The sequence below is a fragment of the Chiloscyllium punctatum genome, chromosome 6, assembly GCF_047496795.1.
Source record: "Chiloscyllium punctatum isolate Juve2018m chromosome 6, sChiPun1.3, whole genome shotgun sequence".
In the NCBI taxonomy this organism is placed as follows: domain Eukaryota; kingdom Metazoa; phylum Chordata; class Chondrichthyes; order Orectolobiformes; family Hemiscylliidae; genus Chiloscyllium; species Chiloscyllium punctatum.
In genome coordinates this window covers 4,502,589-4,518,880 of record NC_092744.1, presented here as the reverse complement: position 1 = coordinate 4,518,880, position 16,292 = coordinate 4,502,589, and the positions used below count along the sequence as shown (strand labels likewise).

Here is a 16,292-nt window from a genome sequence, read left to right as displayed (position 1 = left end):
GGGTTGATTGGTGCAGGTGCCCCGGAGATGTTCCCTAAAGCGCTCTGCAAGAAGGTGTCCAGTTTCCCCAATGTGGAGTAGACCGCATCAGGAGCAAGTTAGACAACGAAGAGCCGGTGGATCTGGTCTTTTTTTTTTGTTTCCGGAAGACCTTTGTTAAAATGCCAGACAGGAAGCTGCTAAATAAAATGTGTGTTAGGGGCATAATGCCACATGGATATAGGATTGGCTTTCAGGGTGGCAACCGGTGACTAGTGGAGTTATGTATGGGTCAGTGTTGTGATTACACCTATTCGCGTTATACGGTAAAGATCTAGATGAAGGAACTGAGGATATTGTTGCTAAGTTTGCAGATGACACAAAGGTAGGTGGAGGGACAGAAAGGAAAACTGCTAGAAAAATCGAATGGCTTGAAGATAGAAACATCACTTGGACCAGACGGACTACACCCCCGAGTTCTAAGGGAGATAGCTGAAGAGAGAGTGGAGGAGTTAGTGGTGATCTTTCAGGATTCTCTAGAAACAGGGAAGGTTCCAGAGGACTGGAAAATTGCTAATGTGATACCTCTTCAAAAAGGGAGTATAGCAAAAGAGGGAAAATTTATAGACTAATTAACCTAACCTCGGTTGTAGGTAAGATTCTGGAATCCGTTGTGAAAGATGAGATTTTGAAACATTTGGAAATGTATGGTAAAATAGGGCAAAGCCAACATGGTTTCATCAAGGGGAGGTCATGCCTTACATATCTTCTAGAATTCTCTGAGGAAGTGACAAACAGGTTGGACCAAGGAGAGCTAATGGATGTTACCTACCTGGACTTCCAGAAGGCATTTGATAAGGTGCTGCAAAGGAGGCTACTGAGTAAGGTAAGGGCCCTTGGTGTCAGAGGCAAGGTGCCAGCATGGATAGAAGCCTGACTGTCTGGCAAAAAGCAGTGAGTGGGGATAAAAGGGTCCTTCTCAACGCAGCAGCAGGTGACAAGTGGTGTTCCTCAAGGGTCAGTGTTGGGACCACAACTTTTCATTTTATACATTTAACAATCTCGATGAAGGCACTGAGGGCATTCTCGCTTAGCTTTGCTGATGATACAGAGATAGGTGGAGGGACAGGTAGCATTGAGGAGGCATTGAGACTGCAGAAGGATTTGGACAGGTTAGGAGTGTATGCAAAGAAATGGCAGATGGAGTATAATATGGGAAAATGTGAGGTCATGCACTTTGGCAGGAAGAATAGAGGCATGGGACTATTTTCTGCATGGGGAGAAAATTCAGAAGTCTGAAGTGCAAAGAGACTAGAAAGTTTTAGTCCAGGATTCTCTCGAGGCCAACATGTAGGTTGAGTCAGTAGTTAGGGAGACCGATGCAATGATGGCATTTATTTTGAGAGGACTTGAATATGAAAGGAGGGATGTACTTCTGAGGTTCTAAAAGGCTCTAGTCAGATCATATTTGGAGTGTTGTGTGCAGTTTTAGCCCCCTTTTCCCAGGAAGGATGTACTGGCCTTGGAGGTGTTCAGAGGAGGTTCACTAGAATGGTCCCAGGAATGAAAAGCTTACCATATGAGAAATGTTTGAGGACTCTGGGGCTACGCTCAGTGGAGTTCAGATGGATGGTGGGTGGGGGTTTGGGGCGGTTGGGGGAGTGGTGCGGGAAATGTACAAATACTGAATGGCCTAGACAGAGTGGATGTTGGGAAGATGTTTCCATTGTAGTTGAGACTAGGACCTGAAGACACAGCATTAGAATAAAGGGAAGACCTTTCAGAACGGAGTTAAGGAGAAATGTCTGTAGAATTCAATGCCACCGAATACTGTAGAGGCCAGGTCATTGAGTAAATTTAATACTGAGATGGATAAGTTCTTGATTGTAAAGGGGATTAAGGATAACGGGGAGAAAGCAGGTGAATGGGGTCGAAACATTTATCAGCCATGATTGAATGGCAGAGCAGACCTGATGGGTTGAATGGCCTAACTTCTGCTCGTATGCATTATGGTCTTAAAACCAAACACTCAGCAGGTTTGGCAGCATCTGTGAAGAGAAAGCAGAAAAACAGTAACTTGCTTTGTCTCCAGATCCTGCCACATCAGATTCCGTTTTTGTTTCTGAATTCCAGAATCCACAGTTCTTTGGTTTTCGTTACTTGGAGACACAGGAAATGTTTAGAAGTGAGAAGGCTGCAAAAGGATTGGACATGCTGAATAAGTAGGCAAAGGTGTGGCAGGTAGAATAAAATGTGGCAGAGCATGAGGTTATACATTTTGGTTGGAAGAATAGAGGTGTAGACTATTTACCAAATGGGGAAAGGCTTTGGAAATCTGATGCTCAAAGGGACTTGGGGGGTCCTGGTTCATGATTACTTTCAGGTTAACATACAGGGTCAGTTGGTAGTTAGAAACACCAATGCAATGTGTGCATTCATTTTAAGAGTATGGTAAACAAAAGCAGCGATGAGCTGCTGAGGTTATCAAAGAATATTGGGCAGTTTTGAACCTCAAATCTTAGGAAAGATGTGCTGGCCTTGGAGAGGGTCAAGAGGAGGTTTAGAAGAATGATGCCGGGGATGAAGAGTTTGTCATCGGAGAGGTTTTGTACTCTATAGAGTTTAGAAGGATGACGGGGGACCTCATTGAAACTTAGAGAATACTGAGAGGCTAGAGTGGATATAGCGAAGATGTTCCTATAAGGAGGAGAGACCAGGATCCGAAGGCACAGCCTCAGAGCGAAAGAGACAACCCTTTAGAACTGAAACGAAGAATTTCTTCAGCCAGAGGGTGATGAATCTGTGGAACTCATTGTGCAGAGGGCTGTGGAGGCCAAGTTATTGAGTGTATTTCAGACAGAGGTGTTCCAGATGAGTAAGGAGAGAAGGTAGGAAAATGGGGTTGAGGAACATACCAGGCATGATTGAATGGCAGAGTAGACTGATGGGCGGAATGGCGGAATTCTACTCCTATATCTTATGGTCTTACGGTGTGTGGAAGGAGGTAAAAACAATGACTGCATATGCTGGAAACCAGATTCTGGATTAGTGATGCTGGAAGAGCACAGCAGTTCAGGCAGCATCCGAGGAGCAGTAGAATCGACGTTTCGGGCAAAAGCCCTTCATCAGGAATACAGGTGTTGAGGGAGACATAGCATTTCAGATTGACTTTTAATCAGAGTTCTAATTTCCAATATCAGCAGTGTTTTACTGTTGCATTAGTAGTTGGGTTTGGCTTGGGCTTCACACTGATATTTAACTCTCTGTATTGGGTTCCAGTGTTTCACAATGGTAGACATGCCTCATGAGCTGTTAAAACGGTGGTCTTTAGTCCGGTGTTGTTAATTGTTGTTTATCTGCTATCTTCTATACGCAGAAGAATAATTCTGTTCATTTATCCATTTTAATTTGATTTTTTTTTGGATTTTCATCTGTGGTTATCTTGAACTATATGTGGAAGTAATTCCCTTGCAGTTCTGTCAGCACCATTTTTAAAAATAAATAGTTATTCATATAATGGGACTTGTGCAAGAAGTGGAAGTGATAGTAAACTACGCTTGCCCAATATTTGTCATATTTTCTTGTGTGGGAAATTGATTGGACTGAATATTCTCTTCCAATTTTGGAAATTGGTTAATTAACTTTTGAAGACAATAGACAATAGGTACAGGAGTAGGCCATTCTGCCCTTTAAACCTGCACCACCATTCATTATGATCATGGCTGATCATCCTCAATCAGTATCCTGTTCCTGCCTTATCTCCGTAACCCTTGATTCCACTATCCTTGAGAGCTCTATCCAACTCTTTCTTAAACGAATCCAGAGACTGGGCCTCCACTGCCTTCTGGGGCAGAGAATTCCACACACCCACCACTCTCTGGGTGAAGAAGTTTCTCCTCATCTCTGTCCTAAATGGCCTACCCCTTATTTTTAAGCTGTGCCCACTGGTTTGGGACTCATTCATCAGCGGAAACATGTTTCCTGCCTCCAGAGTGTCCAATCCTTTAATAATCTTATATGTCTCAATCAGATCCCCTCTCAGTCTTCTAAACTCAAGGGTATACAAGCCCAGTCGCTCCAATCTTTCAATGTAAGATAGTCCCGCCATTCCAGAAATTTACCTCGTGAACCTGTGCTACACCCCCTCAATAGCCAGAATGTCTTTCCTCAAATTTGGAGACCAGAACTGCACACAGTACTCCAGGTGCGGTCTCACCAGGGCCCTGTACAGCTGCAGAAGAACCTCTTTGCTTCTGTACTCAATCCCTCTTGTTATGAAGGCCAGCATGCTATTAGCTTTCCTCACTACCTGCTGTACCTGCATACTTGCCTTCGTTGACTGGTGTACAAGAACACCCAGATCTCTCTGTACTGCCCCTTTACCGAACTTGACTCCATTGAGGTAGTAATCTGCCTTCCTGTTCTTGCCACCAAAGTGGATGACCATACATTTATCCACATTAAACTGCATCTGCCATGCATCTGTCCACTCACCTAACCTGTCCAGATCACCCTGTAATCTCCGAACATCCTCCTCACATTTCACCTTGCCACCTAGCTTTGTAACATCAGCAAATTTGCTAATGTTACTATTAATACCATCTTCCATATCATTAATATATATTGTAAAAAGCTGCGGTCCCAGCACTGATCCCTGGGATACTCCACTGACACCACCTGCCATTCCGAAAGGGAGCCGTTTATCACTACTCTTTGTTTCCAGTCAGCAAACCAATTTTCAATCCAAGTCAGTACTTTGCCCCCAATACCATGCACCCTAATTTTGCTAGGTAAAAACAATGACTGCCGATGCTGGAAACCAGATTCTGGATTAGTGGTGCTAAATTATCCCTGATGAAGGGCTTTTGCCCGAAACGTCGATTTCGAAGCTACTTGGATGCTGCCTGAACTGCTGTGCTCTTCCAGCATCACTAATCCAGACCCTAATTTTGCTCACTAACCACCTATGTGGGACTTTATCAAAGGATTTCTGAAAGTCCAGGTACACTACATCCACTGGATCTCCCTTGTCCATCTTCAGAGTTACATCCTCAAAAAATTCCAGAAGATTAGTCAAGCATGATTTCCCTGTCATAAATCCATGCTGACTCTGACCTATCCTGTTACTACTATCCAGATGTGTCGTAATTTCATCCTTTATAGTTGACTCCAGCATCTTTCCCACCACTGAGGTCAGACTAACTGGTCTATAATTTCCTGCTTTCTCTCTCGCTCCTTTCTTAAAAAGTGGTACAACATTAGCCACCCTCCAATCCGCAGGAACTGATCCTGAATCTATTGAATTCTGGAAAATAATCACCAACGCATCCACGATTTCTAGAGCCACCTTCTTCAGTACCCTGGGATGTAGACCATCAGGCCCTGGGGACTTATCAGCCTTCAGACCTAACAGTCTCTCCAACACCAATTCCTGGCAAATATAAATTCCCTTCAGTTCAGGTCCTTCAGCCACTGTTACCTCAGGGAGATTGCTTGTGTCTTCCCCAGTGAAGACAGATCTAAAGTATCAATTCAACTCTTCGGCCATTTCTTTGTTCCCTGTAATGTATTCCCCTGTTTCTGTCTTCAAGGGCCCAATTTTAGTCTTAACCATTTTTTTCTCTTTCACATACCTAAAAAAGCTTTTACTATCCCCAGCATCTGCAGTCCTCACTTTCTCCATTCAGCCTTCAAACCTGCTCTGCTATTCAATAAAATTACAGCTATTTTGACTGTGGGCGTATTTCCATCTTCCTGCATAATTCTTTTTTTCTGTTATAGATGAAAACAGTCTAACTTAATTCATGGGGCGGCATGGTGGTCAGTGGTTAGCACTGCTGCCTCACAATGCCAGGGACCTGGGTTCGATTCTAGCCTCTGGCAACTACCTGTGTGGAGTTTGCACATTATGGGTTTCCTCCAGGTGCTCTGGTTTCCTTCCACAATCCAAAGACGTGCAGGTCAGGTGAATTGGCCATGCTAAATTGCCCATAGTGTTACGTGCAAGAGTCAGGCATAAATATAGATTAGGGGAATGGGGCTGGGTGGGTTACTCTTTGGAGGGTCAGTGTTGGGCCAAATGGCCTGTTTCCTCACTGCAGGTAATCTAAACACTGAATATACTCATCGGCCCAGTTTTATTGAACTCTAATTCAAATTCAAGAGAATTCCAAAGATCAACAACTCCGAAGAAGCTCCTCTTCATGTCCACCTTAAATGGGAGACCCTTAATTCCTAAACTGTGCTCCCAAGTTCCAATTCCCCCATGAGGAAGAACACTCTTAGCATTTACCCTGTCAAACTCCAGCATTACCTTACATGTCTCAATAAGATCACCCCTCTCAATCTTTTAAATACAGAGGAACAGGAGTAGGCCATTCAGCCCCTTGAGCCAGTTGATCCCTTAGGCGACTGTCTGTATGGAGTTTGCACATTCTCCCAGTGTCTGCATGAGATTCCTTCAGGTGCTCGTTTCCTCCCACAGTACAAAGATGTGCAGGTTAGGTGGATTAGCACACCTATATTTCCCCAAGTGTCCAAAGATGTCTAGGTTAGGAGGATTAGCTAAGGGGAATGCAGGATTACAGGGATAGGATCATGGGCTTGGTCTGGGTGGAATGCTCTTCAGAGAGTAGGTGCAGACACAATTAGTCAAATGGCCTCTCTCTGCGCTGTAGGAATTCTATGATTGTATTCAATAAGCCCAATCTGTTTAACCTTTCCACATTAGACAACCTTGTCATTCCAGGAATCATTCTAGAGAACCTGTGTTGTGCTTCCCATGTAAGGAAGCACATGGGGGAGGCCAAAACTGCACTCTACGTGTACTCTCACTGACACCCTGTAGTTTCCAACCTTAGTACTCCATCTCCTTCCAATGTTATTGATGTCCTTACCAATCAAGGATGAGATGACAAGACAGGAGAATAGGCTGAGAAAAAAAATAACCATGCTTGAAAGGTATAGTAGATGGGCTGAAGGACAATTTTGCTCCTATATCTTACCAGCCAGCAAACACCAACGTTGTCTTACATAAATATTCAAAGCACTGGAAGTATTCTGGTCTGGCAACATCTTTGTAGAGAGAAACAGAGTTAATGATTCAAGTTTAATAAGACTTTTCGAAACCTGCAAACTTAGCTACAATATAGTTGGTCCCTTCACCCGAGTCATCAATATAAATGACCCTGTAAATAGCTGAGGCTCCATCACTGATCCTGAGGCAATCAACTAATTAGAGTTTGCCGATCTGAAAAATCACTTATCCAATTGTTTCTCATTAGCTAGCCAATCCTCTAGCCATGCTAATATGTTACACCCTAGACCACAAGCACAGTAATCTTTTATCTAGTAACTTGTCAAATGCCATTTCAAACTTCCAACACATTACACTTAGTGGTCCCCTTTTATCCACCCTACTTGTAACATCCTTGAAAGACTAACAAATTTGGCGAACATGATTTTTGTTACATTAAACTGTGCTTCGGAGTGTATTGAGATTTTCTAAATATCCTGCTACTAATGCATTAATGATTAGAGAATTTTCTCAGTGATAGCCATTAGGCTAGCTGGCAGATTGATTCCTGTTTTCCCAACTTCCTCCGTTCTTGAATGTGTTATATTTGCAATTCTTGATGAAGGGCTTTTGCTCAAAACATCAATTTTCCTGCTCCTCGGATGCTCCCTGGCCTGTTGTGCTTTTCCAGCACCACACTCTCGACTCTAATCTCCAGCATCTGCAGTCCTCACTTTTGCCTTACGATATTCCAATTCATGGGAATCTTCCCAGAATCTAAGGTGCATTGAAAGATTAAACCAGTGCATTCACTACATCTGCAGCCACTTGTTTCAAGACCTTAGTAAAAATGCATCAAGATCAAGAGGATTCATCAGCCTTTCATCCCGTTAGCTTTCCTAATATTTTATCCTGTAATAGCGACAATTTTAAGGTCTTCCCTCCTTTTTATCTCTTGATTTTCTATTATTTTTCAGATGCTCTGCTTGTCTTAATGCAATAAGCTTCAATCTGCAATTTGAAAGGGAGACGGTACAATCGGTAGTGACAATATTTCTGTTGAATAAAGGGAACTGTGGAGCTATGAGGGAGGAGCTGGCCAAAGTTCAATGGTGCAATACCTTAGCAGGGATGACTGTGGAGGGACAATGGCAGATATTTCTGGGTATAATGCAGAAGTTGCGGGATCAGTTCATTCCAAAAAGGAAGAAAGGTCCCATGAGGAGGCAGGGGTGGCTGTGGCTGATGAGGGAAGCTAAGAAACATATAAAGTTAAAAGAGAAAAAGTACAACATAGCAAAGATAAGTGGGAAAAATGGAGGACTGGGAAGCTTTTAAAGAACAACAGAGGATTACTAAGAAGGAAATACACAGAGAAAAAATGAGGTACGAAGGTAAACTGGCCAAAAATATAAAGTAACCGACTGACTCCCACAACTACCTAGATTACACCTCTTCCCACCCTGCCCCCTGTAAAAACGCCATCCCATATTCCCAATTCCTTCGCCTTCGCCGCATCTGCTCCCAGGTGGACCAATTCCAATACCGAACAACCCAGATGGCCTCCTCCTTCAAAGACCGCAATTTCCACCGCATCTCCTCCACTTTCCGCTCCTCCGCCCTTGAACCCCGCCCCTCTAACCGCCACCAGGACAGAACCCCACTAGTCCTCACCTACCACCCCACCAACCTCCAGATACATCAGATCATCCTTCGTCATTTCCGCCACCTCCAGGGATATATTTCCCTCCCCACCCCTATCAGCGTTCTGGAAAGACCACTCCCTCCGCGACTCCCTTGTCAGATCCACACCCCCCACCAACCCAACCTCCACTCCCGGCACTTGCCCCTGCAACCGCAAAAAATGCAAAACTTGCGCCCACACCTCCCCTCTCACTTCCCTCCAAGGCCCCAAGGGATCCTTCAATATCCATCAGAAATTCACCTGCACCTCCACACACATCATTTACTGCATCCGCTGCACCCGATGTGGCCTCCTATACATTGGGGAGACAGGCCGCCTACTTGTGGAACGTTTCAGAGAACACCTCTGGGACACTCTGACCAACCAACCCAACCGCCCCGTGGCTGAACACTTTAACCCCCCCTCCCACTCTGCTAAGGACATGCAGGTCCTTGGCCTCCTCCATTGCCAGACCATGGCAACACGACGCCTGGAAGAAGAGCGACTCATCTTCCGCCTAGGAACCCTCCAGCCACAAGGGATGAATGCGGATTTCTCCAGCTTCCTCCTTTCCACTCCCCCCACCTTTTTTTCTGTCCCAGCCCTCAGACTCAGTACCGCCTTCTTGACCTGCAATCTTCTTCCTGACCTCTCCGCCCCCACCCCCTCTCCGGCCTATCACTCTCACCTTAACCTCCTTCCACCTATCGCATTCCCAACGCCCCTCCCCCAAGTCCCTCCTCCCTACCTTTTATCTTAGCCTGCTTGGCACACCCTCCTCATTCCTGAAGAAGGGCATATGCCCGAAACGTCGATTCTCCTTCTCCTTGGATGCTGCCTGACCTGCTGCGCTTTTCCAGCAACACATTTTGAAAGCTGAATGACCTACTCCTGCTCCTATTTCTTACAGGGTCATAGAGCTATCCAGCATGGAAACAGACCCTTCGGTCTAACACCAATTTGCCAGCATTTTGCCTATATCCCCCTCAATCCTCACTATTTGTATACCCATCCAGATGCCTTTTAAATGTTGTAATTGTGACAGCTTCCTCTGCCAGCTCATTCCATACATGCACCACCCTTTGGATGATGCAATGATCCTATAACTTCATCCAATAGAGGTCAATGTTCAAGTGATGTTCAAGTTGCGAGGTGATGCATTTTGGAAAATCCAATTCAAGAGCAAACTATATGGTAAACGGAAATGCCCTGGGGAAAATCGATGAATAGAGAGATCTGGGTGTTCGGGAGCGTTGTATACTGAAGGTGGCAACGCAGGCCAGTAGAGTGGTCAAGAAGGCACATGGCATAATTTCCTTTATTGGAGTGGGTATTGAGTGCAAGAGCTGGCAGGTCCTGTTACAGTTGTATAGGACTTTGTTTCAGCCACATTTGGAATACTGTGTACAGTTCTGGTCATCACGTTATCAAAAGGATGTGGACGCTTTGGAAAAGGTGCACAGAAGGTTCACCAGGATGTTGCCTGGTATGGAGGGTGCTAGCTATGAAGAGCGTTTGAGTAGATTAGGATTATTTTCATTAGAAAGATGGAGGTTGAGGGGATGAGAATATGTATAGGGTATGAGCAGGTAGGGAAAGAGTTAAGTTTGGAGTTTTGTAAAACAATAGGTTAAGCTGAGCATGATTCTGATCAGATAAGAACTTGCCTCCGACAATGGGGTGTTGGAGGCAATGGTAATGGGGTTAACAAGGTAGAAAAGCATTCATTATGTAGAGCCACACAACACCAGGTTATAGTCCAACAGGTTTAATTGGAAGCTCTAGCTTTCGGAGCAGCTTCCAATTAAACTTGTTGGTTTGTAACCTGGTGTTGTGTGATTTTTAACTTTGTACACCCCAGTCCAACACCAGCATCTCCAAATTATGTAGAGCCATTTAACAAGATGAGCAAGCATTCAGTATGTAAAGTCAGTTAACAAGGTGGAAAACCTTCATTATGTGAAGCTAGTTATTCATTGTGTAACAGCTGATGGCTTAATCTTTACGATTGACACTTGCTGATTGTAACGGTCACCCAGCCAATATGTATGTTGCCTTATCTGGATGATGCTCCCTGTAAAATAGATATACAACTCATTAAGGAACTGCTATTCCAGAGAAGACCGAGAACTCATGTCTCTGTGCGCATGGGCAATTGTTTTCTCTCCTTCCTGGGCCCGGAATAAAGATGGAGAGGTAAAGCCATACTGTGTCTGAGTGTTTTGCTTCGACTGAGGGGGGGAATGGGACAACAGGGGGACCTGACTGAGGTCGACAAAATCATGAGAGGTCTAGACAGGGTGGATAGCAAGATCAGGGGACTCAATTACTCGGGGTCACGAGTTCAAATTGAGAGGGGAAAGGTTTAGGGGAGATATGCATGGAAAGATCTTTACGTAGAGGGTGGTGGGGGCCTGGAAGGCATTGTCAGTGGATGTGGTAGGGGCGGGCATAGTAGTGTCATTTAGGTTGTATTGAGACAGATACATGAAGGGGCAGGGAGCAGAGAGATACAGATCCTTGGAAAATAGGCGTCAGGTTTCGATAGAGGACCTGGATTGGCGCAGGCTTGGAGGGCAGAAGGGCCTGTTCCTGTGATGTACTTTGTTCTTTTCTTCGTTCTTTGCTACTGTTTATTTCCAGTCAGCTCACAGACTTCTACGTTTTGTACCAAATTCTGGCTCTACAATTTTTCACCCCTTGAATTAAAGAATGGAGTGCAGAATTCAGTCTTGTGTACACAACCAAAATATTTATTACAGATGGGGTGAGGGGATGGGGGATGGAGCTTGTATGTTTTGCTTTTACCTCAAACCTTTGTGGTGATCGCATGTCACTCTTCTGTGATCATTGACAATAAATGACTGGGTCAAGGAACAAGGAAGCAGGGTCTTTTGCTGCTTTTACTTGGTTAGATTGAATTCTGGGAGGCTGACACTAGTGAATCGAAACCTGGCGGGTCTGTATCTCTGGTAAATAATTGAACCCGATTTAGCTTTGTTAACATTGGAAAGTGACTCATTGTTGCTGAGGTCTTGGAATCCAGTCTAGACAAGAAATGGTGCATTTCTTTTCTATTTGGCGAGAATTACCAAGATATTAGCTGTTGAAATAACTAGCTTGAATCCTCAAGGCCCCGATGCAAAAATTGGTCTCATAGAATTTGGAATCCCTACAGTGTGGAAACATCGAATCCACACTGACCTACCTGTTACTCTATCCCTGCTTCCCTCGTGGCTAATCCACCTAACCTTTGTGGGCGGCACGGTGGCACAGTGGTTAGCACTGCTGCCTCACAGCGCCAGAGACCCGGGTTTAATTTCTGCCTCAGGCGACTGACTGTGTGGAGTTTGCACATTCTCCCCGTGTCTGCGTGGGTTTCCTCCGGGTGCTCCGGTTTCCTCCCACAGTCCAAAAATGTGCAGGTTAGGTGAATTGGCCAAGCTAAATTGCCCGTAGTGTTAGATGTAGGGGTAAATGTAGGGGAATGGGTATGGGTGGGTGCGCGCACTTCAACAGGTCGGTGTGGACTTGTTGGGCTGAAGGGCCTGTTTCCATACTTTAAGTAATCTAATCTATATATCCCTGGACACTATGGGAATTTTAGCATGGCCAATCCGCCTCAGCTGCATATCTTTGGACTGTGGGAGGAAACTGTGGAAACTTGTGCAGACCCACAGAGAGAATGTGCAAACTCCACAGACAGTGTCACCTATGGTGGAATCAAACCCAGGTCCCTGGCGCTGAGGCAGCAGTGCTAACCGCTGAGACAAGTTGTTGCCCTGTGGTTTAGTTTGGGTGCAGTCGTCTTTCCATAACTCTCAGTATTAGATAATTGCAATGAGTTGCTCCTAATCTCTTGATTTGTTTTTGAAGTTGTTCTCTTGAGCTGCAATTATAATATTGAAAATTATTGAAATGTATTTCATGTATATTTTTGTATGGATGATGTCATATTATGGTAAAGAAATAGCATTTAAAATGCTACATTATAATGTAATGAGCATGTTATTTTCAAATGTTAATAAACCTGTCACAATTTATTAATATCTTGTTGCAATGTTTGCTTTTTTGACAGTCCCTTTTATGGTGAAGATTTTTACTTTGAAATTCCTCGAAGTTTCCAGTACCTCTCCTTTTATATTTATGATAAAAGTTTCTTTCAAAAGGATGTGCCTTTTGGTAAGTTGCAACAATCATCTGCTGCGAAACTTGCATGTTCTCTATGCTTTGAACTTCTCCACTATATTTTACTTTTGTATGTAGGGATGTTTGAGTGGTGATCTTGTTTATCCTGTGCCCTTTTAATAAATTCTGGTGTCAGCAATATCAAAATTACCTATATCCCTATAATTATTGGTGGGGTATGGCAGGTCATAGTACATTTGAATTTGGTGTGGATTTCCTGTGATTCTTGATTAGTTATATTTAAACAAGGCCCATGTTGTACATCAACCTAAATGCAATTGCTTTGCTGCATTGGCTACAATACTAAATATTTTAACTGAAAGCATTCTGTAGATAATTTGCTCACATCTGTAGAAACTGGTTATATGAGGTTTAATCCTTATCCATCTTTTATCTCATCCTCCACTTCTCGGGTCATTTAAGTTGGATAATACTCTTGCAATATCTCTGCATTAAAAGTTGTAGCATTTTAGCTAATTAAGCATGTGTGTGTGGTGGAGGAGAGATGAAGTAGAACCCCAATGTGAGCAACCATAACTTACCATAGAACATTACAGTGCAGTACAGACCATGCACCGACCTGTGGAACCAATCTATCCTATACTATTCCATTTTCATCCATATGTTTATCCAATGACCAATTAAATGCCCTTAAAGTTGGCAAGTCAACTACTGTTGCAGGCAGTGCGTTCCACGCCCCTACCACTCTGAGTAAAGAAACTACCCCTGACACCTGTCCTATATCTATCACCCCTCAATTTAAAGCTATGTCCCTTTGTGCTAGCCATCACCATCTGAGGAAAAAGGCTCTCACTGTCCACCCTATCTCACCCTCTTGGTTATCTTATATGTCTCAATTAAGTCACCTCTCAACCTTCTTCTCTCTAATGAAGAAAACAGCCTCAAGTCCTTCAGCCTTTCCTCATAAAACCTTCTCTCCATACCGGACAACATCCTAGTAAATCTCTTATGAACACTTTCCAAAGCTTCCACATCCTTTCTATAATGTGGGTGACCAGAACTCTACGCAAGACTCCAAGTGCAACTGCACCAGAGTTTTGTACAGCTGCAGCATGACCTCATGCCTCCGCAACTCAATCCCTCATCCAATAAAAGCTAACACACTGTATGCCTTCTTAACAAGACTATCAACCTGGGTGGCAACTTTCAGGAATCTATGTATATGGACACAGAGATCTGTCTGCTCATCTACACTACACAGAATCTTACCATTAGCCCAATACTCTCTTTATTCTTGTTGCTCCTTCCAAAGTGAATCATCTTACATTTGCCTCATTAAACTCCATTTGCCACCTCTCAGCCCAGCTCTGCAGCTTATCTATGCCTGTCTGCAACCTGCAACATCCTTCAGCACTATCCACAACTCCATAGACTATCTGCAAATTTACTAACCCATCCTCCTGTGCCCTCATTTTGGTTGCTTATAAAAATGACAACAGCAGTGGCCCCAAAACAGATCCTTGTGGTACACCACTGGTAACTGAACTCTAGGATGAACATTTCCCATCAACCATCACCCTCTGTCATCTTTCAGCAAGCCAATTTCTGTTCCAAACCACTAAATCACCTTCGATCCCATGCCGCTGTCTTGTGCAATAGCCTACCATGGAGAACTTTGTTAAACACTTTACTGAAATGCACATATGCCACATCAACTGTTTTACCCTCATCCACCTGTTTGGCCACCAGTTCACCAGAAGATCGCATTTTATCAGGCCAATTAATTTTGAGAGATTTCATTCTTAAAATAAATTTGATTGAAGGTGAAATGGTGTAAATCTGCTCTCTTACACATCTCTCTATGCCAAGGGTTTTTCTGTTAAATCAACTGTTTGCTAGAAGCTCTACTAAAGTTGTTTTAATGTACAGTGAAGTGGTTGGCGCATGCCAAAGCAGACTTATAATGAACAAGTAATTGAATGTTGACCGAATCATTTGTTTCAAAAACGTATAGAGTTGTGTTTGCTTTGTAAATTTATGTAAAGTTATTACTCTAATAAGAGGCGCTTTAAAATGTGCTAAAAACATGAATGGCATGAAGTGTCTGAATGTTGTCTTTTATTCAAAATGTGTTTGGCTTAATGAAGTAATGAACATCACTTAGGAGTACAAGTGTACAGCTTGACAGAATCACCAAAGCAGACTGGGAGGGAGTGTGAAGCAATTTGGGATTACCATGAAACAGACAAAAACAATGTGCAGCAGATCTGGGGCACTGAAGTAGGTCAGGAGGAATGTGCAGCATGCCTCAATCATTGCAAAGCAGACTAGCAGAGTGTGAAAACCGATCAGGGCTCACTGTATTGAGAAATTGATCTTGTTCAAAGGCTGAGTGTCGATTGGCTGTTGTGTTCTGTAGTTTTATTTCCCTTTTATGCAAAGTTAGGAAGTTACTGTAGGAACTGGGAAATTTAATGAAATTCATTTCTTTTATAATCAAGGTTAATGAAAATATTTCATTTAATCACTCTATATTTGAGTTTTATTTTATAAGTAATAATCTGTATTGTTTGGTAGTGGATGGCAGTGCAGGTCAGATCCCTGGAGCCTACCTTACCAGGTAACCATTTATGCAGGAAGTGTTGTCAGCAGCACTCGTGCACCAGATTTCTAAGCTCGTGTAGCGGCTGGCATCCCTGCTAGTTTGGTATTTCATGTTGTTCCTGACCTGCTTCACCCTCCTTCAGTTCTGCTGCAGATTTTGATTGAATTCAATTTACACCATCTGCCATTGGCAGGATTTGAACCCAGGTCCCGAGAACATTGAACAAAAAATCTGAAAGAAAGTGTAGGTGGTTAAGGAATGACTTTATTGAGGTTTATAAAATCATGTGGGACATAAGTAAGGGGAATTACAAGCGTATTGTTCTTAGGCTAGGGGAGTTCAAAACTAGGGGGCATATTTTTAAAATGAGGGGAGAAAGTTTAAAAGGACATGAGCAACTTTTTTACACACAATGGTTCGTGTGTCGAATAAACTGTTAGAGAAAATGGAGGATGCAGGTACAGTAACACTGGACGGCAAGGTGGCACAGTGGTTAGCACTGCTACCTCACAGCGCCAGAGACCCAGGTTCAGTTCCTGCCTCAGGCGACTGACTGTGAGGAGTTTGCACACTCTCCCAGTGTCTGCGTGGGTTTCCTCCGGGTGTTCCGGTTTCCTCCCACAGTCCAAAAATGTGCAGGTTAGTTCAACTGGCCACGCTAAATTGCCCATAGTGTTAGATGGAAGGGTAAATGTAGGGGAATGGGTTGCACTTCGGCGCGTTGGTGTGGGCTTGTTGGGCCGAAGGGCCTGTTTCCACACTGTAAGTAATCTAATATTTAAAAAAAGTTCATGAATAGGAAGTGCTTGGAGAGATATGGGCTATGCACAGGCAGGTATGACTAGATTTGTTTGGGAACA

General features: G+C 43.7%; 1 protein-coding gene across 1 annotated transcript in view; it reads left to right on the top strand.

The window, feature by feature from the left end:
- rasa2 (RAS p21 protein activator 2) overlaps positions 1-16,292 on the top strand; it is a 198,319-nt gene that overhangs the window by 66,733 nt on the left and 115,294 nt on the right. Inside the window, exon 3 of the mRNA XM_072571933.1 lies at positions 12,757-12,860. Coding sequence (XP_072428034.1) covers positions 12,757-12,860 — 104 coding nt within the window. The remainder of the gene's footprint in view (positions 1-12,756; positions 12,861-16,292) is intronic.